Below are 22,229 nucleotides of genomic sequence, written 5' to 3'. Positions count from 1 at the left end.
GATGTCTGATAGATGTCTAAACATAGTTGGTCTAATAGATGTCTGATAGATGTCTGAACAAACATTGACGGTCTAATAGATGTCTGATAGATGTCTAAACATAGTTGGTCTAATAGATGTCTGATAGATGTCTAAACAAACATTGACAGTCTAATATATGTCTGATAGATGTCTAAACATAGTTGGTCTAATAGACGTCTGATAGATGTCTAAACATCGATGGGCTAATAGACATCTGATAGATGTCTAAACAAACATTGACGGTCTGATAGATGTCTAAATAAACATCGACGGTCTACTAGATGTCTGGTAGATGTCTAAACAAACATTGACGGTCTAATAGATGTCTGATAGATGTCTAAACAAACATTGACGGTCTGATAGATGTCTGATAGATGTCTAAACAAACATTGACGGTCTGATAGATGTCTGATAGATGTCTAAACAAACATCGACGGTCTAATAGACATCTGATAGATGTCTAAACAAACATCGACGGTCTAATAGATGTCTGATAAATGTCTAAACTAACATTGATGGTCTAATAGATGTCTGACATCCTAATAGACGGCTTAGCTAAAACAAGGCTAAATTTGGGCTGTTAGTGAAAATCTAATGGACGTCTAAGAATTTCCCAAAATTAGACTAGTCATCAAATAAACAGGAATGAATGACTAAGCTAAGTGAAGTCTTAATTTGTCTTTTTGATGACTAATCATGATTTGGGCTATTCTTAGACATCTTACACAGCCCAAATTTAGCCTTGTTTAGCCAAGCCGTCTATGTTTTGAAGCCTATTACATGTCTATTACCCACAAAATTGCTTGGTGGGTATTGAAATTATATAAATGAATTTTGAAAGACTAAAATGAGTGGTTTATTAGTGGTTTATTTGAGCATCTCAAGATTATAATGTACATTATGACAATTGAAAATTATTTCAGATTTACAAATAGCTAAAGTTGCCTAATTAAAATATAGATTTTGCCTTTTTGGTAGAAATGATCCCATTTGTTGTTTTAGAACTTGGATCTAGGATGTAAGCAACATTCTTTTACTCACAGGTCACACAGAAAGTACTATTTATGGCTATAATATAGAGCCACTTGAGGATTGACATTTCCTGGTCAATGATTAAGTCCAGACAAGCTATTTTTAGTTCAAAAGCTTCTTGTAAAATTCAAATTGGACTTGAATATGGACATGTATATTTGGGAAATAGAGCAGTTATACTACCTTCAAACATTTAATTAATTCCATTATGTGGGGAAAAATATCCTGCTCTGAAATTTGGTTTATTAAAAAAGTATGTTTTATGGTTTCCACAAAAGATACAGTTCATGACCTTCAAATCAGCATTAAAATCATTTCGTAAGACTCATGAAGATACTGTAGATTTAGTTTTAAATACATGACTAATCCAAAGTCATCATGAATTGGTCATGTGTAGTAAAGTGCTACTTTGGTGCAATCGAATCCGCAAGCTTTGCTTCTGTTACAGTAAATGTGTTTTTGCGTAACCTCAACTTTACTGTACCAGTCTAGTCACTGTGAGCTCCTTGATCTGTGGTGGAATCTCTGCTCATGTTGAAATGCTGTTTTTGTATCTACTGCTCTCCCTGTTTATTTGCTCTAATATTAGTTTGATCACACTTATCAGGAGCTTCTGGGTGTCTTCTGGCATGAAAATACTTTGTAAAGGACTAAACCTGTGTCCCACATTAATGTCGGTCAGTTTAACTTCTGAGATCCGGTTTCAGCCCCAACCTTATTTCACCTAGTCCATTAGATTCACAATTATGTTGATCCTGGAACAACATTCCAATCAGCCAATCAGAATTAAGGAATATGTTTACTGTTTATGTTAGGTTTAGGCTTGCTGCTTATGCATTTTTACATGATTGTTATCCAATTATTATTCCCCTCTGTTTGTTTAGACATCTATCAGACATCTATTAGACTGTCAATGTTTGTTTAGACATCTATCAGACATCTATTAGACTGTCAATGTTTGTTTAGACATCTATCAGACATCTATTAGACCAACTATGTTTAGACGTCTATCATGCCCTCTGATCATGGGAATATTTCACAGTTACGGTTGGGTTTAGGGGTAGGGAATAGGTATGGATTACATTTTCGAACATAACTGATGTTCCAGGATCAACATAGATTTTAATCCAGGATCGCATCATACTTGGCAAAGTCATGACGTGCTCGGTTACACAATAGCTGCTTGAGTTACATCCATGGCTTAGGTTTTAAACCAGATTATATATGTGGGTAAATCTTCCAGTTATAATTAATTAGATTGTTGTCATACAACACAAAAAGCTACATCTTAAAGCTAAAGATACAGGGCTTTATGGTTTCCTTGAAAGACAAAACTGTATGTATAAATATGGGAGTTTGAAAGGATAATCAAAAGTACTGCTGTACACCTTATCAATATGTGAATATAAAAAAAGACTTCTGTGTGTCTTTGTGAATAAAGTACAGATGAGATGACACTTGTGGTGTTTTCAGCATCTACTGTCTCTCTATATGAGGACATAAGCACACGAAGCACAAAAATTGTTTTGAACTTTCATGAAAAAGAGTTTTGATCATTTTCTTATTTAAAGCTTGACTCTTCTGTTCTTGCATTGTGTAGTAAGACTGACAGAAAATGAAGATGCTATTTTCTAATCAAAGCACTTTACTGGAGTACCATGGCTGTAGCAGGAGCGATGATACAAAACACTGTTACCCAGATACCTAGCTGGGGACTATTGTTAAGCATAAAGTCAATGCGCGTAGTAGAGTTTAGATTCTCTGTCCGAGCCTGATATTTCCTGTCACTAACTTCGGGCCGGGCCATGATCATTTGTATTTTGTTTTTTTTAGCCACTACCTAATTAGCCTAATTGGGTAGATAGCTATGCCATAATTCGAGATATTATAGGAAGATTTAGCAGAATCAGCCTAAGCAACAAGTGTGGGTCTACATAGAGTCATGCGCAGCAACGCTCTATCTCCTGCAACAGCATCTCCTCCACTGAAGCAGCGCTGTATGTAGAGCAGAAACAGTGCATAAAAATCTGTGGATCTTATTGATGCATTTATTGGGTAAAATTGCTACTTTTTACTGTCATTCAATATGTTTTTGGTCATTATCAACGCAATGTCACTTTAATTATGATCGCGGCACTGCTGCTTCAGCTCTGCTCACGCTCCGCACTGACCCGCTGCATGTGGTATGAAAACTGTAACATTTATGTTAACATTGATGCTGAAAAAAACACGCACTGCTCATGCCCTGCTTGCGCATGCAGTGTGAAAGAGACCTAAAAACGGGGACTTCCATGATGAACTAACACATAAAGCAAGCTTGCCATGGCAGAAAGGATAATAGTCAGCCTTCAGTGTCCTCTTTTGCTACGATCCATTCTGAATATACAAACAAAGCAGTTTACATGTTGCATTATTAATGATGTTGTATTATTCATTAAGATAAATCTGAACTAATTTCTGTAGTTCAAACAAGCTAAAAGTCCTCTCATCAGACCCGGAGATTGGGTCAATGGATTAAAAAATGGTAAATCTCAACATTTAAATTTATAAAATGAGACTATTTCCAAAAAAGTAGAGTGTTTCTTTTAAGAGTTAACAATAATTAGAAATGCTTTACACAGTGTATGCCATTCCTGCTGCAACCCAGTACTGGGAAAGGACTATTTTCAAGTGCTGCATAATATCATTGGGCATAGTACATGATTTATGTACAGAAGTGTCAAACTTTAAATAGGAAAATTATCAAAACTCCTTATTTAATTATACATTTTTGAGCGAGATGCTAATGGTCTAATCCGATTCAATGAATTGTGCTAAGCTAAGCTAAAAGTGTTCCCGTCAGACCCTGAGATCTCAACATTTTAACTCAAGGTGACTTATAAAATGAGCATATTTCCAAAAAAAAAAAACATGGAGTGCTCCATATAACAGTTATTAACAATAATTAGAAATGTTTTACACAGCGGATGCCTTTCCAGCTGCAACCCAGTACTGAGAAAGGACTATTTTTAAGTGCTGCACAATATCACTGTTCATAGTACTTGATGTAAGTACATTACATGTAAGTGTCACACTTTAAATAGGAAAATTATCAAAACTCTTTATTTGTTTTTTTAATTTTTTGAGTGAGATGCTAATGGTCTAACCCGATTTAATGAACTGTGCTAAGCTAAGCTACATTTTAGCTAGACCCTGAGATTGGCTGAATAGATTGAAAAATGGTAAAACTCAACATTTTAACTCCAGGCGACTTATAAAATGAGCCTATTTCCAAAAAAATGTGGAGTGTTCCTTAAAAGAGGTATTAACAATAATTAGAAATGTTTTTAAGCAGCAATCTCAGAATTATATCTGAATAATTACACCAATAACTGAAGTAAAGCTGGAAAATCCACGTTTGCTGAGAATAAATGACATTTTAAAGTTTATTATTCAAACTAAGTACTCTTTTTGATCAAACAAAAGATCATACTTCCTCTATATTGTAGCTCATTAGTGTAAATGTTTTCTCAAAGTCTCCAACCCCCACTGCATGCTTTATCTCACTACTGTATATCACTATCTCCCTCTCTCACACACATGTACTAATGCTTTTTCTCCATATTCCTCTGAATTGTTGTTTATGAAGGTCCTTCCTGTCTCTGTTTCTTAGAAGTCCTCGACCCTATGGAATGAAACCGCAGTTAAACCTAACATTAAAATGAAAAATGAACAATCTCTGAAGATTAAAACTCACTAAATTTGACTAAAACCTGAAGAATATTGCTTAAAAAGTGAAGACACATGCACGGTTGACTTATTCCCCACACTGGTGTCATCTAGTAAAAACCAAGCCTCGTAGAAAACAGGAAGAGACCGTGCAGAGGTTTAACCGGATATCCTGCACAGGGAGGGCGACCCCTCGACCACAGCTCTCCCTTTCCCCTCATGTCTTTCTCTCTCTTTTCCTCCGTCTCCCTCTGTCCTTCTGTTTCTATGCTACTGGATGTCGGTGTCATCGCTGGAGAGAGGAGAATGTGTTGGTCTGGTGAATGGGATCATTGGGAATTTCTGGATATCCAGGTGACGCTCTGCAATTGGCTGGATCATTGGGTTTTGAATTCATTTTCAGAGATAAGAAGGAGTTTTTGGCATGGATGTAAGGGAGAATACTGAATTGGCAAAGTTGTACTTAGTTCATGTAATTACGAGTTAAAAATAGAATTGAATTTGTGAAGTCGTGGAAAAAAGTGTTGGCTGGGACTTCAATGTCATTATTGTCAATTGTTTAGTGGGTGTGACTGAACTTGTGTAACCTGTAAAATATTTGTTTGAGGTTTTATAGCGTGGTTTTAGTGTGCAGCTGAGTCTTCAGTATGCATTTGAAGTCGTGGCAAGTGTTTGTGTATTTTTACACACAGATTTCAGCTGAGCGAGTTCTTGATTAAAGATTCATCCTGTTCTAGCTTTACTTTTAAATCATCTCTAATCGTCTAAAAATGATCTTTGACTATTCTTTTTTTTTAACAGAAAGCAAATTACTTTAAACTGTGTGTATAATCAGTTGTTGCTTATGAAAAGCTGTTTAGTCTTAAAAATATTATAGATTTGGTAAGATTATACTTATTTAGTTTTAAATTAATCTGGAGCACAATAAAAGAAAGTTGCTGAACATATTGATTTTAAGTGCTCCAATTCTTCATTTGTTAACCCAACAGAAACTGTTTGAAGTACAAACATTTTAAGTCATTTGTTTCTGGCGAGCAGGAGTGTCTTTGGAAGCAGTGAATAGGATCCCAACATGGAAGTCATGACTAGCAGGATGGAAAACAATAGGGAAAGTGACCCCGAAAGTCTGGAATCCAGTGCTAATGTGCAGTTAGTTGGTTTAAGAGCTGAGGTAATGTTAAAGGGATAGTTCAGGCCAAACTGTCATTTGCTGACCCTTCACTTGTCTCAAACCTTATTTTCAATCTTCAAAATACAAACATTTGTTTGAGCGTTTGCTTTTTCTACTATGGATGTGAATGGTTAGTGGTTTTCAGCTTTCTTCAAATTATTTTTGTTTGTGTTCAGGGTTTGGATTAAGTAGTGAATAAATTTAGATTTTATGGTGAACTATCCCTTTAAGCTGAGTTTCAGGACATTGTTGAATTGCACTGGATGGTAACACAAAAATTGCAAAAGCTTGCTTATTGGCAGGCTTCTACACAATTTCCATCAAATTGCATAGACATATATGAGACTACTCAGGAATAAAGGTTATGTTTAAATGGACAATGAATAAAGTAGGCTGATGGGTGTAAATCTAACATTTGTGGTATTTAATGAATCATGACTTTTTATGGCACTCTGTGAGGCTTATGCCAAGATCTTGGTGTCATGTTATGCTATGTTTGGGATTGTTTAACTCAAGAAGACCTATCCCAGCAGGCACAGAATGTCATGATCTGATTGACGTTGTACCCCAACATTGTGGGGATTTTGTTTGGAAATGAAAATCAAGTTGACGTCAGAACCCAACATCAGGCCGACGTCAATGTCCAATCTAATATCAACCAAATATCAGCGTCTAATGATGTTACAGCTTGACGTTGTGTGGACGTTACCACTATGATGTCTATCAGACGTTGGATTTTGGTAGCCATAACTGATGAATAAATGTCAGTATTTGACTTCAATATGACGTTGGTTTAAGATGTTGGCTCAGCGTTGGATTTTGGTCACTTTCCAACACAACCTAAAATCAACCAAATATCAAAGTCATTTGGCATCGTTATTGGACGTCAGGAGCAATGGGTAGCGCTGCCGCCTCACAACAAGACGGTTGCTGTTTTGAGCCTCGGCTGGGTCAGTTGGCATTTCTGTGTGGAGTTTGCATGTTCTCCCCATATTGACGTGGGTTTCCTCCGGGTGCTCCGGTTTCCCCCACACGTCCAAAGGCATGTGCTATAGGTGAATTGGGTAGGCTAAATTGTCTAGTGTATGTGTGTGAATGAGAGTGTGTGGGTGTTTCCCAATGATGGGTTGCAGCTGGAAGGGCATCCGTTGCGTAAAATATATGCTGGATAAGTTGGCGGTTCATTCTGCTGTGGTGATCCCTGATTAACAAAGGTACTAAGCCGAAAAGAAAAAGAATGAATTAATGTATTGGATGTCAATATAATGTTGTCCTTAGATGCTGGCTAGATATTTCATTTTGGTCACCTGACATCACAACCTAAATCTAAACTAACTAATATTAACGGTTTATGATGTTGTGTGCCTGCTGGGATGTTTTACTGATGTTCGCTTGAGCTATAAATTAAAATATGTTTCAAAATCTGCAGGTGTATACTTTGATATAATTGTATTTGGCATTGTTTGGTCTCTACTGAATCGGTTGTGTGTGTTATATTTTGCTTGGGATCTTTTCAGTAATATATGACACCAGACCATGTGTTGTTTAACACAGTGAATTTTTGAAGTAACATCACAGTATTTTTTAAAGTAGGCAAATAATTCTATATATATTTCAACCCAAAACTGATAATGCTGTAATACACATATGTATTTGATCATATTGCTTTCTCACTACATTGAACCGTTCCAGAGTTTGTTTAAACCGAGCTGAGACTGCCTAATTTAAAAGTGATAGTTCACTCAAAAATGAAAATTCTGTCATCATTTACTCACTCTTTTCCTGCTCCAGTGCTGTTTGAAGTTTTTTATGGTTCTATTAAACACAAAAGAAGATATTTTGAAGAATGTTGTAAATCTGTAACCATTGACATTCAAAGTAGGAAAAACAAATACTATGAAAGTCAATGGTTACCGGTTTCAAACATTTTTTTAAAATAACCTACATGTATTTTGTAATTGTAAATACATTTTTTTTTAATAAATAACAATTTTGGGGGTAAACTACCTCTTTAACACACTGTCAAAAAATGCAGTTCCACACAATTCATTCATGTTGTCCCAACACAAATTGATTAAGTTAACAGTTTTAAAAAATGTGGATTGAACATAAAAAGATTAAATTGTCCCGATGAAATCTCAAGAATTGTGTTGTTTCAGCTCATTTTAAATAAGTAGTTTGAACGAGCAAAAAAAAAGACTTTTTTGAGTGCATATACTAACCATAGCAAGCCACAAAATATTTGTTATGAAGCGGACAGGAGACAGAGGTAAGGAAACGTTAGGGTGTTTATTGAATGACAACAAGGAGCACATGAAGGATAGCCAGGAGGATCAGGAATGATGTTGGGGTCTTTTCCTCCGTGGCTGGGTAACAGGAATACACGAGGATGGACAGCACACACCAGATACAGCTGACAGAGGATGACACAGACTTGGAAGGACTGGAAGACAGGACGATTCGGGAGGACCAGGAAGACTAGGAGGAATACAAAGAGAACAGGTAAGTAAATCGTTTGTTTAGCTGAGGATGACTACGCTGAGTGGTCGCTCAGTTGTCCGCTTTCGTCGAGACGAGCCCGGACAATGAGCGACTGGAGTGCTGTGCTTTTATCTGGTGCTCGTGAATGTGATGCAGCTGTGTGCTCATTAGAAGTCAGGTGATGGTGATCTTCGTGAGTGGGGGTCGTGAGAGCCTGACCAATCCATGACAGTACCCCCCTCCCCAGGGCCCGCTCCTGAGGGCCGACACCTCCGACGCCGTGGTGGTCTCCCTCTGCCTCTAGGCGCTGGGAACTCAGGGTGGCTCTCATGAAACTCCACCATGAGACTAGGATCGAGAATATCAGCTCTGGGAACCCATGTCCTTTCTTCGGGGCCGTACCCTTCCCAGTCCACCAGGTACTCCAACTGGCCACCACGACGTCGGGAACGCAAGATCTCCTTCACTGCGTAGACGGCTCCTTCTTCTAGGAGCAGTGGAGGAGGGGGTTCCTCTTCGTGGTCAGGCTCTGTGGAGGGAAGAACAGGATCGTGATAGGGTTTCAGGAGTGATACGTGGAATGTAGGGTGAATACGGTAGTGAGAGGGTAATTGTAGTTTGTAGGTGACGGGGTTAACCTGTTCCACGATGGTGAAGGGACCAACAAATCGGGGACTTAACTTGCGAGAGGGCAGTCGCATGCGTATGTCCCGGGTGGATAGCCACACCTTTTGTCCGGGTGTGTATCTGGGTTCTTCAGACCTTCTCCTATCGGCGGTTACCTTGCTTCGACGGACTGCCCTCTGCAGATGTTGATGAGCCTCGTCCCAGACTCTCTCGCTCTCCCGGAACCAGTGATCCACTGCGGGGACATCAGATGGTTCGCCATCCCAGGGAAAGAGCGGTGGTTGGAAGCCCAGGACGCACTGGAATGGCGTGAGTCCGGTGGAGGGTTGCCGCAGTGAATTTTGGGCATATTCTGCCCAGCCCAAATACTGGCTCCAGGAGCTCTGGTGACCACTGCAGAAGGTCCTCAGGAACCGTCCCACCTCCTGAATCTTCCTCTCTGTCTGCCCGTTGGTTTGGGGATGATATCCAGAAGAGAGGCTGACGGCCACACCTAGGAGCTTGAAGAAGGCTTTCCATAGACGTGAGATGAACTGTGGACCTCTGTCCGACACAATATCTTCTGGAATACCAAATGACCTGAAGACTTGATTAAAGATATTGTCGGCTGTTTCAAAGGCTGTGGGAAGACCTTTCAGAGGGATTAGTTTGACAAACTTTGAGAATCTATCTACTATGACTAGAATACAGGTATTACCTTCTGACGAAGGGAGATCAGTGATAAAGTCCACTCCTAGGTGTGACCAGGGACGGTTCGGAATCGGCAAGGGATGGAGCTTTCCAGCGGGTAGATGACGTGGGCTCTTGGATTGGGCACAGTCCTTACAGCCCTGAACATATTGCCTCACATCCCTTGCCATGTTTGGCCACCAGAATCGTTGGGATACTAGCGAGAGAGTATTGTTGATCCCTGGATGTCCAGTGCCTAGCGAGGTATGTAAGGAGTGGATCAGATCTACCCGGTGTTCAGGTGGTATGAACTGCCGATGAGGAGGGCATCCCGGCGGAGCAGGGGCTTCCGGAGTGGCAACGACTGGAGGAGCGTTCCAGGTGATCGGACAAATGGAGATGTGTTCGGGAAGAATCTTCGTTGGGAGTTCTTCATGATCGTGATGCTCGTGTAAACGAGAGAGAGCGTCTGCTCTTAGATTCTTGGGTCCTGGACGATAGGAAATGGAGAAATCAAAACGTGAGAAGAAAAGTGACCATCTGGCTTGACGTGGACATAGTCTCTTGGCCTCTTTGATATATTGGAGGTTTTTGTGATCTGTGATCACCTGGAACGGATGTTTGGCTCCCTCCAACCAGTGACGCCACTCCTCCAAGGCTAGCTTGATTGCTAGCAGCTCCCTGTCTCCTATGCTGTAATTCTGCTCCGCCGGGCTCAACTTCCGAGAGAAATAGGCACAGGGATGCAGTCGGGGCGGTGTATCATGATGTTGAGATAATACTGCCCCGACGCCGGTGGTGGATGCGTCCACTTCCACCACGAAAGGAAGATTTGGGTCAGGATGAGTCAGGAGTGGGGCCCTTGTGAACTCCTTCTTAAGAAGGCGGAAGGCTGCGGCTGCTTCTTTGGTCCACTCCAGTCCTTTGGGTTTACCCTTGAGGAGATTAGTGAGAGGTGATGTAATCCTGCTGTAGTCCTTGATAAACCGTCTATAAAAGTTAGCAAACCCAAGAAACCTCTGGAGCTCCTTAATGGAAGTGGGTTCTGACCAGGATAGAACAGCCTCAATTTTCTTCCCATCCATACGTATACCGGTTTGATCAATGATGTATCCCAAGAAATGAATCGACTTCTGGTGGAATGAGCATTTCTCCGCTTTGAGGTAGAGGTGATGTTCTCTCAATGTGTGTAGGACCTCCGCAACGTGTTGGCGATGTTCGGCCTCACTCCGGGAGTAAATGAGGATGTCATCTATGTACACTATTACAAAGTGGTGAAGAAACTCCCGGAGGACTTCATGAATGAAGTTTTGGAATACGGAGGGGGCGTTGACCAGACCGTAAGGCATGACCTCATATTCATAGTGGCCAGTAGGGGTCACGAATGCTGTCTTCCATTGGTCCCCCTCACGTATTCTTATCAGATTATACGCGCTGCGGAGGTCCAATTTAGTGAAGACTTTAGCTTCTCGGAGCTGTTCCAAAGCGGCTGGTACCAGAGGAAGGGGATATCGGTATTTTACTGTACCGTTATTTAGGACCCTGTAGTCGATGCATGGACGCAGCCCTCCGTCCTTCTTGGCCACAAAGAAGAAGCTTGAGGCGGCTGGTGATTTTGAGTGACGTATGTACCCCTGACTCAGAGCCTCCCTTATGTAATCTTCCATTGCCTGATTCTCTGGAAGCGAGAGCGGGTAGATCCTACCTCTTGGCAACTGGGCATCTGGAACTAGGTCGATCGCGCAGTCCCATGGCCGATGCGGCGGTAGCTGGGAAGCTCTCTTGGGGCAGAAGACATCATGAAAGGAGCTGTACTCCTTAGGAATGTGGATAGACTGCTTCTCAGGAGGGCTCTCGACCGATGTTGCAAACAAAGAAATGGGGTTCCGACCTTGAAGAGGGAGATTTGGAAAACAGGTAGGTGTACATCCAGATCCCCATTTCTTTATCTCTCCTGTGCCCCAAGAGATGATGGGATCGTGCTTCACCAGCCACGGGCGCCCTAGAATGATGTCCATATTTGCACCCTCCAGAACCAGAAATTGAATCCTCTCTTGATGTAACAGCCCCACTTGAAGAAGGATGTCTTCGCATTGTCGATGGATACGGGTCGAAGATCGAGTGCACTGGGTTATCGGTTGTATCTGGTATATATGCGAGGACGCCTCTGTACGGAGGTGGAGTTGACGACAGAGGGATTGGGAGATGAAGTTCCCTGCTGACCCGGAGTCGATGAGGGCTGTGACAAGGAGAGAAATAGAGGCAGTAGTTATTTGTACGGTGGTAGTAAGTGGTTTACATTGTTCAATATTCGTACTGAATACACTCACTGAAGTCCGAATGGGACGAAGGGGACACTCCATACGGGTGTGTCCACTGACACCGCAGTATAGACACAGACCCCGGGTCAGCCTCCTCTGTCGTTCCGCTGATGTCAGTCTTCCAGACTCTATTATCATGGGTTCTGGTTCTGGAGAGGCTGTTGACTCAGGCGATTGGAGGAGTGCAGACGAGGGGGTGATGGTGTCCTGTTGATAGGAACGGAGACGATCGGAACATCGGAGAGAATGTTGGATGAATCTCTCCAGACCCATTGTATCATCTAATGTGGCCAGCTGGATTCGGAGAGTGGGTTCCAAGCCGAGCCGGTACGTGGTCAACAACGATCTCTCATTCCATCCACTTGCAGCTGCTAGAGTGCGAAACCGGAGAGCATATTCCTGTGTAGATAGAGTACCTTGCTTTAGATGATACAGCTGCTCTCCAGCGGCTACTTCCCCATCAGAACGTCCAAACACCTCTTTGAAATACTCCGTGAAGGTAGTGATGGAATTCATGACCGGCCCGGCTTGGTTCCAGATCGTCTCAGCCCATTTAAGTGCAGGTCCAGAGAGTAGTGATACGATGTAGGCGATCTTTGACTTATCTGTGGGATATAGAGAAGGTTGCATTTCGAATATGAGGGAACATTGTAACAGAAAACCATTGCACTCCCCCGCTCCGCCTGAGTAGGGCGCTGGTCGGGCCATGGGACTGGAAGGAAGGGCCGAAGAAGAAACTGTGGAGGCGGAAGTGCTCGGTGCTGGTGGTGCGTTGGAAAGTGGAGCTGGTGGCTGTAGAATCCGCTTCAACTGGTCCACCAGCTCTTGAAAGTGATCGAGGGTGCTCATGTTGTCGTCGTTATGGGTCCGGGCTTCTGTTATGAAGCGGACAGGAGACAGAGGTAAGGAAACGTTAGGGTGTTTATTGAATGACAACAAGGAGCACATGAAGGATAGCCAGGAGGATCAGGAATGATGTTGGGGTCTTTTCCTCCGTGGCTGGGTAACAGGAATACACGAGGATGGACAGCACACACCAGATACAGCTGACAGAGGATGACACAGACTTGGAAGGACTGGAAGACAGGACGATTCGGGAGGACCAGGAAGACTAGGAGGAATACAAAGAGAACAGGTAAGTAAATCGTTTGTTTAGCTGAGGATGACTACGCTGAGTGGTCGCTCAGTTGTCCGCTTTCGTCGAGACGAGCCCGGACAATGAGCGACTGGAGTGCTGTGCTTTTATCTGGTGCTCGTGAATGTGATGCAGCTGTGTGCTCATTAGAAGTCAGGTGATGGTGATCTTCGTGAGTGGGGGTCGTGAGAGCCTGACCAATCCATGACAATATTCAGCTTCATAGCTTTTATCTGTTTTTCAGATATAATAGATTTCAGATTTATCCAACAGCATGTTAAAATAAAAACAGGAATGTTGTATTTGTTTGCGGTTCTCTCTTTTTGAGCAGATTAACCAAAGTGTACTACATACTACATGCCAATATTCAAAAGCATGCTGTGTCAGGGTGCTTTCACACCTAGACGTTTGTTTCGGAGCCTGGCACATTAACCCCCTAAGTTTGCTCGGGCATATGTGAACCTGTAATCGTGCTCTGAGCCACACTAAAACCCTCATTCAGGCGATCTCAGCTCGGTTGAAACAAACTCTGGAGCAGTTCGGTTGTAGTGAGAAAGCAATATGATCCAATGAACTAACCAGCCAGGCTATATCACAGTGTATTATGGATATGTCATAGGCATATATATGGCTATAAGAAGAGAGAATGATGAGTAGAGATATCAGTTCTACCAGTAAAAGTGCGTTTTATGTCAAATACGAAAGTGAAAGCATGCTGTATATGAGCAATTCCAGCAGTATGGATGTGACATTTGCAGTAAAAACCCAAAACATAAATACACAAAGAAAGTATATGTTAACATCATATTGAAACAACTGTTTATATTTTCCAAAACAACTAGCCACAGAGTTATGGAAGCAGAAAAATATCAATCTGTAAACATGTTTTGTACTTTAAATGAAGAAAATAAACATCAATATGGATGGGACAAAAAAGTCTGCGAGTTTACAGTATACGACACACTTTGTAGAAATTCTGTGAATTAAAGTGCACAACCCAAAAGAAATAATGATAATCAAAAGGATAAAAGTCGGATCTCTATAGAACAACAATTATTAATTTTCATTTGTTTGACATTTTTGCATTTATGAGGAAAAAGTGTTGTTATGGATGTGACGTCTCTCCGTTATGGATGTGACAGATGTGAAATTGCCACTTGTGTGACTTTGGTAAATCAAGTACAATAGTTTGAAAACATTGACTGAGACATTTTTATGTATTTCTGAAGTACTGTAAAATACTTGTTTACACAAAAAACATAGAAACAGTTTCTGTATTTTGGTGAAAACAAACATTTATATATAAATAGATATTATTTATCAAACATTTATATATATATATATATATATATATATATATATATATATATATATATATATATATATATATATATATATATATATATATAAAATATCATTTAACTATTTAGTTAACTTGACTTCTAATATAGAATCGATATGTTTTACAACCCTTGACAACTGAAATGAGGCTATGTATGAGAAAGTCTTTCCTCTGATTTTATTTGGTGATGACTATGTCTCTGGGTGCCACCATTTAAAATTAAATTAAAAGTAAACACCCTTTCACTTATAATGTCTTATTACTCATCATCAATTAAAATAACAACGTATGACAGCTGAGTGGAATCCTGGAAAATAAACCAAACTCTGACCAATATGAGGAGAGTTTTTTCTCGCACGTCACTTGTTTTAACTATTTTGGTCTGTTTAGAAACTTGATATAATTTAAATCCTTGTTTCCGAACAAAACAATCAATCTACAGGCGTAAAAGCACTCTCAGACTGAAGATAATCCAGATGTGATCTCGATGGGGAATGCATTGAGTGAATGACTATGATATCTAAATCTATACCATGTCATTGATACTGTGATATCAAGCTGTAACTGGTTGATTATAGTTCTATCTTTCTGTTTTCAGAGTGATCCCGGTGGGTTGTCTGGATTAGAGCGGCTTGGCTTGGACCACAGCTCTGATTACTCTGACTCGAGCGTTCAACAGCGGCTGGATAAAGAGCGTGAGCGAATCCGTCGGGAAATCCGCAAGGAGCTGAAGATTAAAGAGGGTGCAGAGAATCTCCGCAGAGCCACTACAGATAAACGAAATGCTCAGCAGGTGGACAGCCAGTTGCGCTGCTCCAATCGGCGTCTGGATTCACTCCACGCTGAATTACAAGAACTGGACGCTCATATTGTCGTCAAAGGGACTGATGATACACACGGTGAGTGGAGATTTAGACTTATTTATGTGAATGATAGCAGTGTAGGGGTGTCATTAATGTGCAATTATGGATGTGACAATTGCGGTAAAACTTGAAACATAAATTCACAGAGATTGTTTATGTTACTGTATATTGTTTTTATTTTCCAAAACAACTAGGGATCAAAAGAAAATATCAATTTGTAAAAGTGTTTTATATTTTGAGTTAGGAAAATAAACATGCGTTATGGAGGTGACAGAAAAAAAGTAGGGGATAGCGGGGACGAAAGTAGCATTTTAATAAAAAAGCTCATTTTAAAAGATGATGTTGTTAGCAGAAATATATTTTTGCTGTGGTTACTAACTCACAAGAGTGCTCTATGAAAATCAGGTGTTGTTTTGTATCAATGTAGAACAACTCCAATATAACTTATGGGTGACACATGGGTGGGTCAAAAGTAACACAACGATATATGCTAGATTTACTTGCTTAAAATCTTGTTTATTTTAAATATGTCTGACTATGATCTTGTTGATGTTAACTGCAAACTAGGGATGTCCCGATCAGGTTTTTTTGCCTTCCTTATTTTTTATTTAATTCACCTTATTTTAACATTCAACAACTCTGTTAACACACAGAGGACTTCCGTGAGATAGCTTGAACAATCAAGTAATAAATAACACCAATTCTTAAATTTTTCACTTTTGTGTAGCATTAAACATAAAAAAAATCTAATATAAAAACAAATAGCACCTCAACTTAAAACACCCGGCAGGCAATCCCAAGTTTACATATCTCACAGTGTGCTAGGGCGATGTTGTCGTCATCAACTTTATAATACCTCCACACCGCTCTTTCCGCTTCAAGCTGCTTCCGTGTTCTACTTTGCCGGCATTTAACCAATAGCGTCTCTACAACAAAGTGATGTCATGCCGCACACGTTGCTGTTTCTGTGTGAAGTCAAGAAAGAGGTCTAACTCTGTGCAACCACATAACTATAGATGTGTTAAAAAATTATGAGAATATATATATATATATATATATATATATATATATATATATATATATATATATATATATATATATTCGAGTCCTGATCGGGAGGTAACGTCTGATTCCGATCGTCTGAAGCCGCGTGATCGGGCCCGATTTCCGATGCCGTGATCATATCTGGACATCCTTACTGCAAACATATTTTGTCCTTTATTTGTGCACAAAATATTAAACGCCATTTTTATTTTCAATTTCAGCTCCATCAAATGTTTTAAAAGCAATACAACAATGCAAAATGTTAACATTTTCTACAATTTTAAATATTTTTACTATTATTGGCAATATGCATTAATGTATTAAAACATCTGAATCCAAACACTGCAAAGTCTAATATGGAAGTGAAAAATAAGGTTTAACTATTAGCATTATTCATTTTTGGGTGAACTATCACTTTAACTTGCCAATTTGGTCATTTAAATATATTTATATTTTATTTAACAAATATTTTTAATTCATGTTTGATTTGGGATAGTTCACCCAAAAATGAAAATTCTGTCATAATTGATTTATCGTTTACAGCTGTTTGAGTTTCATTTTTTTCTGTTGGACACAAAAGAAGATGTTTTGAAGAATGTCGAAAACCACTGACTTTATCAATGTGTGTATGTCTCTGTAAATCAAATAAAATGAACATTTATTTAAGTAACCAAATTGGCAATTTAAAGGATTAGTTTTCAACATTCTTCAAAATATCTTCTTTTGTGTACAGTAGAAAAATACAAACTCAAACAGCTGTAAAGGATAATTCAATTATGAAAGAACTATGGGTGAACTATCCCTTTATCTTGCCAATTTGGTTATTTAAATATATGTATATGTATTTAATCAATAATTTTAAATCATGTTTTGATATACAGAGCCATTTGCACATATGTTATTCCACTGCTTATAAATACTTAAATCCAACAAAAAACATATGTTTAAAGACATTAATAATAGATGCCTCGAATGAATTATAGATGACTATCAATAATTCACGTTTGTTTACAAAAACTGATTTTACATGTTGCCGAATCCCTCAGCTGACTGTAAGTTTGTGCTTGTTGTGTGCAGATGACGCTCCTCAGTCTCCAGGAGCGGAGAGCAGGTCATCAGCACACAAGGAGAGAATCGCCGCTCTGGAAAGGCAGTTAAACATCGAGCTCAAAGTCAAACAGGGGGCAGAAAACATAATCCCCATTTATACCAACGGTTCCACCAAGGTATGAGCACACAAACACACAGCCTCTATTATAATATGTAGTGATCTACACTGTCATTCAAAGGTTTGGGGTTGTTTTGTTTTGTTTTTGAATGAATTGTGTTGTTCTGTCTTTATGGGGACCTAATATGCCCCTTTTTAAAAGAAATCAAATATGTGTAACAATGGAGTCGGGTACAACAGAGTTGAGGGTGCAAACACAGTTTATTTACAGCTTAGTCAGAGAGGTAATGGTCAACAGGAACAATCAGTATTATGTGAAAACTCCAAAACCGTAGTCAGGGTCACAGGCAGTAGTCAGTGCAGGAGGCAAACAGGATAAACAAATACAAAACAAGGGTCAGGAAACACAGCAAGGCTAGACTAGACTAGGGTACGCTTTGTAATGTTACAGACAAACAAGACTCAGCATTGTATATGGGATAGGGATGTTAACGATAACTCGACCATCGATTAATTGTCGATAAGCCTTTAATCAATAGACCTTATTGATGACCGTTTAAGCATGAACATTTAAAAGTTATGCTTTGTGCTGTGAGACACACGACTTTACACATTACATAATCAAGTGTGTGCAGTTTACGTTACCTTGTAGAGTCACTCTCCTGACATTGCAAATTGGGCAACGCATAAAACCCTAATATGCGGATCTCGGTTATATCTAATGGTGCTGCCGTTAATCTGCGGGTCAGCTAATCAAAAAATAGGTTGCATGATATTTAAGTATGGGTGTGTCGCACATAGATGAGATCAATCATTGGTTATGCAAACTTCTCTAAAATATTATGGTGTTTTAAGCAATCTTGACAGGCTGGCACAAATATGTTTTCCTTTTAAAAATCACTCGTCACAACCAGACATGCGGTGAACATCTCTGTTTTTACAATGAGTTTCTGAGTTTTCTCATCCTGAGTGACTCTCAATCTGGGAACTTGTTCAGTGCTGTGAATTTTGTTAAGCCTGTCCTGCCTCATTGTGGTCAAATTGCTTGATTTAATGTAGGATTTTGTCATTAACAATGAAAACAGTTTAATATAGGTTATTCTGAAACTGTGAATATTTCACTTTTATTTTAAAAATTATATAATAAGTTTGTGTTTTGGCGCTAAACCATATAGTGGACCGTTTTTTAAAGCACTTCATGTCAAATGTTATTCTTTCTTCTTATTTATTTTGTAGATAACTGACCAAGAAAAAATACACTAAAATTAAGATATAAATTATATCAAATGAAATTTGTTCCAAAAAGATAATTTTTCCAGCAAAAATAGCCTATATGAAGTATATTATTTTTTTGTGATGATTTGTTTCACTCTATGAAAAATAGGGATTTAATTAATGATCCACTGTAAATGTTTTATCGCAAAACTCTTTGTACAATTTAATATGAGTCAATATTTTAAAGATTATTTGTTGAGCATTTGATTTTTCCTCTATGCTGATATGCTTTCATTTCTCCCTCTCATTCGCGGCTAGTAAAGGCGAGGGTGTGTTTAATAAGTAAAACTGGCCACAATTTAGTTTTGTCAATCTGGAAGGAAAATATACATTTAAAATAGGCCTACATTAAATACAAAGGCTGGTTATTTTACTGGCGATGAGGGACAGTTGTGGTATTACAAAGAAAATATCTTTATATTAAAAAGGAAACATAAGTTTGACAACAACAGATCATATCGAAGCTTTAACATAAGCACGTGCCGCATGTTAAGCTCTGACGTATTTAGCCTGTAGCCGACTATATAATAGTTTGGATTTTGGATCAGGGAGAGAACTGGAACTGCAATGTGTGTGAGGTGCATGATGGGATTTGTAGTTCTCCAGCGATCCGCAACTGCTGGAACGTGACGATATGTCTCTGATGTCCCTAGAGTGTGTAAGTGAAGTGTCAGCTCAAAATACCACACAAATAATTCGTTTTAGCATCGATATCACAATGTGTGAATATGCAATAGTCACATCGCAGGAGGTGAAATGTGGAGTCAGGATTATATTTGACCAGGTACAAACATTCAGAACACTTGAGAATTTTGGAGCCATTTCAGTTTCACCATCATAAAGTAAACGTTTATCAATTGCTTGTGTTTGTAAGACCTGTGTAAACATTTTAAGTGAATTCAAAGCATTTGGGGACAAGGAATTATAACGTTTGTTGGTTTAACAAAGATCAATTGTATTTGATTATTTACACAATGAAGAATATACAGTTTTATTGTACATTAGTCTCCTTCATTTGTATAATAAATTGTCTATTTATTTCTGCTTGTAATTTGTTTATTATTGTCATTATAATTATTGTCATTACTATTATTATTTTATGCACTGCTCTACAAAATCCTTCCATTCAATCTAAAATTATTAATCAAGTTATGCTGTGAAAAAGTGCAATATAAATCGCAGAAAATATAAATGTAAATATCGCAACATACATTTTTTTCAATATCGTGTAGCCCTACAAATAATGTTTTATAACTCTTTGAAAATGCCTTTTTAATTGTAGACCAGGATTGTGATCATGATTTTGTTGTGATCCGTGACTAAATAACGCATTATTTGATCCGGACCGTGAGATTTGTGATTCGTTACACCACTAGTTTTGACCGCCACTACCTCTTCATCTTTTCAAAAGGTAATTTTTAGTTGATTAAAATGCAAGAAGCATAGTAAAACTGCTATTTCTTAAAATATTATTATTATTATTTAAACTAACTGTTGTTTTCTGACATTACTCCTATAATGGTGTCTTTTCAGTGTCACATGATCCTTCAGAAATCATTGTCATATGTTAATTTGGTGCTTAAGAAGCATTTATTATTATAATCGATTTCGAAAACTGAATATTTTTCACTTTTTTTACTTTTTTACAGCATTCTTTGATGAATCAAACTTAAAATTTGAAATCGAACATGATGATATATAGTTCTCTAACATTATTAGTGTTTTTCGGATTAGTTGAATGTATTTTTGCTAAATAAAAGTATTTATTACATAAAAACAACTGAATCTGACCCCAAACTTTTGGTGCACTCACAGTATGAATGCAGTCTTTAAGAATAGACAACTTAATTATGCTGCTTCACAAGAAATCTTGTTTTAGCCCAAATCAAAGGCATCATTGTGTATATTCTTCAAGGAGAAGTAAATTCCTGAATGCACTTTGATGAACTTAGACAAAATAAGATGCAGGAGACATCATTCAGTTGTCAGTATTGTTTTTAAATGTCATTCTTTACTGAAGGAGGAAATAAAGGTTGTTCATTCTAATCACATTTGCATTATTTTTAACTAAATGTTACATTTTAAAGAATATTGTACTGTTAGCTTGCCTGTGTGTATGCAGCAAGGCAGTTCACTAGATTTAGATACAGAGTCAGTCTATCAAAGATGTTTACTCACAGTATTCTAACAGCGATGTGTGTGTTGTCAGGACAAGAAGATGTTGCAAACAGCTCAGCAGATGCTACAGGACAGCAAGACAAAGATTGACATCATCCGCATGCAGATCCGGAAAGCAGTGCAGGCTTACGAACACAACGATGATACACAGGGTATGGCTAAGTGTGTGTGTGTGTGTGTGTGTGTGTGTGTGTGTGTGTGTGTGTGTGTGTGTGTGTGTGTTGCTTCGCTTTTGCTCTAATGTCTGATTTTTTACAGTCGAGTAGAGAAAAAAACAGATCAATAACCCACCCGAATCCCTGAAGACATGTGTGCGTGTGTGTTTGAAGGGGTGTGTACTGGGTATGTTTGGTCAAGACTACTGTGTTTATGCAGTCTGGAGAACAGCATGTTCACAGATACTGTACACACACAAGCAGTGCGGGTCATACAGATCAATAAATGTGTGTGATATGAGCCCGTTTGGCTTAGAGTGGCTCAAACACACAGTGTGAGGTGACAGATGATGGTCAGTTCCCCCTGTTGTGATGGCCAGTGGGATTTACCTCATGGGCCACTGGTGAGCACTCCCTGTATCATCCTCCCAGACTACACATCCCATCACGTCCTGCATTCACACACCAGTTCCAGTTCACCCTCTGATTACACACAGCTGCACTTCATCATCACTGATTAAATGGACTACAGATACTCCACACAGTTTCTCACCCAAAACTGAGTCTTGTTTAGCTGCTGCATTCAATTCAAAGGGTTTATCGTTTTAACATTGCAGCGTTTATCATTTTTTTCCGATTCTTGCTGTCTGTCTTGACAATTTACCTGTTTTAAGGATTCCGCTTGTGGATGACCTCTCTTGTTGTGTATGCTTCTCTCTTGTTGTGTATGCTCCTTTATCCTACCTGTTAAATACGAGACTTTCCTAAGTAAATCTTGGATCCAACCAGTCTTCCTGACCCCTTCACAACACCCACTTCATTTCTTTACTTCATACATGCACACACACACTCTCACATGCACAGACACATATACATGTTGGTTTTTGCTTCATAGGTGTATTTTGCTCCTTATCCCCAAACCTAACAGAAAAAAACTGTCAAAAGACCCCATTAAATATGATTTTTAGTATTTTGGATTATGAGGACACAAGGTATGTTCTCGTAAACCATCTCAACATTGTAATACCAAGTTCATACC

At 39.0% G+C, this 22,229-nt stretch overlaps 1 protein-coding gene across 3 annotated transcripts in view; it reads left to right on the top strand.

The window, feature by feature from the left end:
• Positions 1–22,229, top strand: part of pkn1a (protein kinase N1a) — an 89,281-nt gene that overhangs the window by 35,867 nt on the left and 31,185 nt on the right. For 2 of the 3 annotated variants that reach the window (XM_056456670.1, XM_056456669.1), the window contains exons 2-4: positions 15,106–15,406; positions 17,492–17,640; positions 21,067–21,187. In XM_056456670.1, the coding sequence (XP_056312645.1) occupies positions 15,106–15,406; positions 17,492–17,640; positions 21,067–21,187 (571 nt within the window). Of the gene's footprint in view, positions 1–4,965; positions 5,116–15,105; positions 15,407–17,491; positions 17,641–21,066; positions 21,188–22,229 lie in introns of those variants that run through there. The other variant, XM_056456668.1, reaches the window with a different exon arrangement.

Source organism: Danio aesculapii, chromosome 1, assembly GCF_903798145.1.
Source record: "Danio aesculapii chromosome 1, fDanAes4.1, whole genome shotgun sequence".
Classification (NCBI taxonomy): domain Eukaryota; kingdom Metazoa; phylum Chordata; class Actinopteri; order Cypriniformes; family Danionidae; genus Danio; species Danio aesculapii.
Note: the sequence above shows the minus strand (reverse complement) of the source record. Positions and strands in the feature narration are given on the sequence as shown.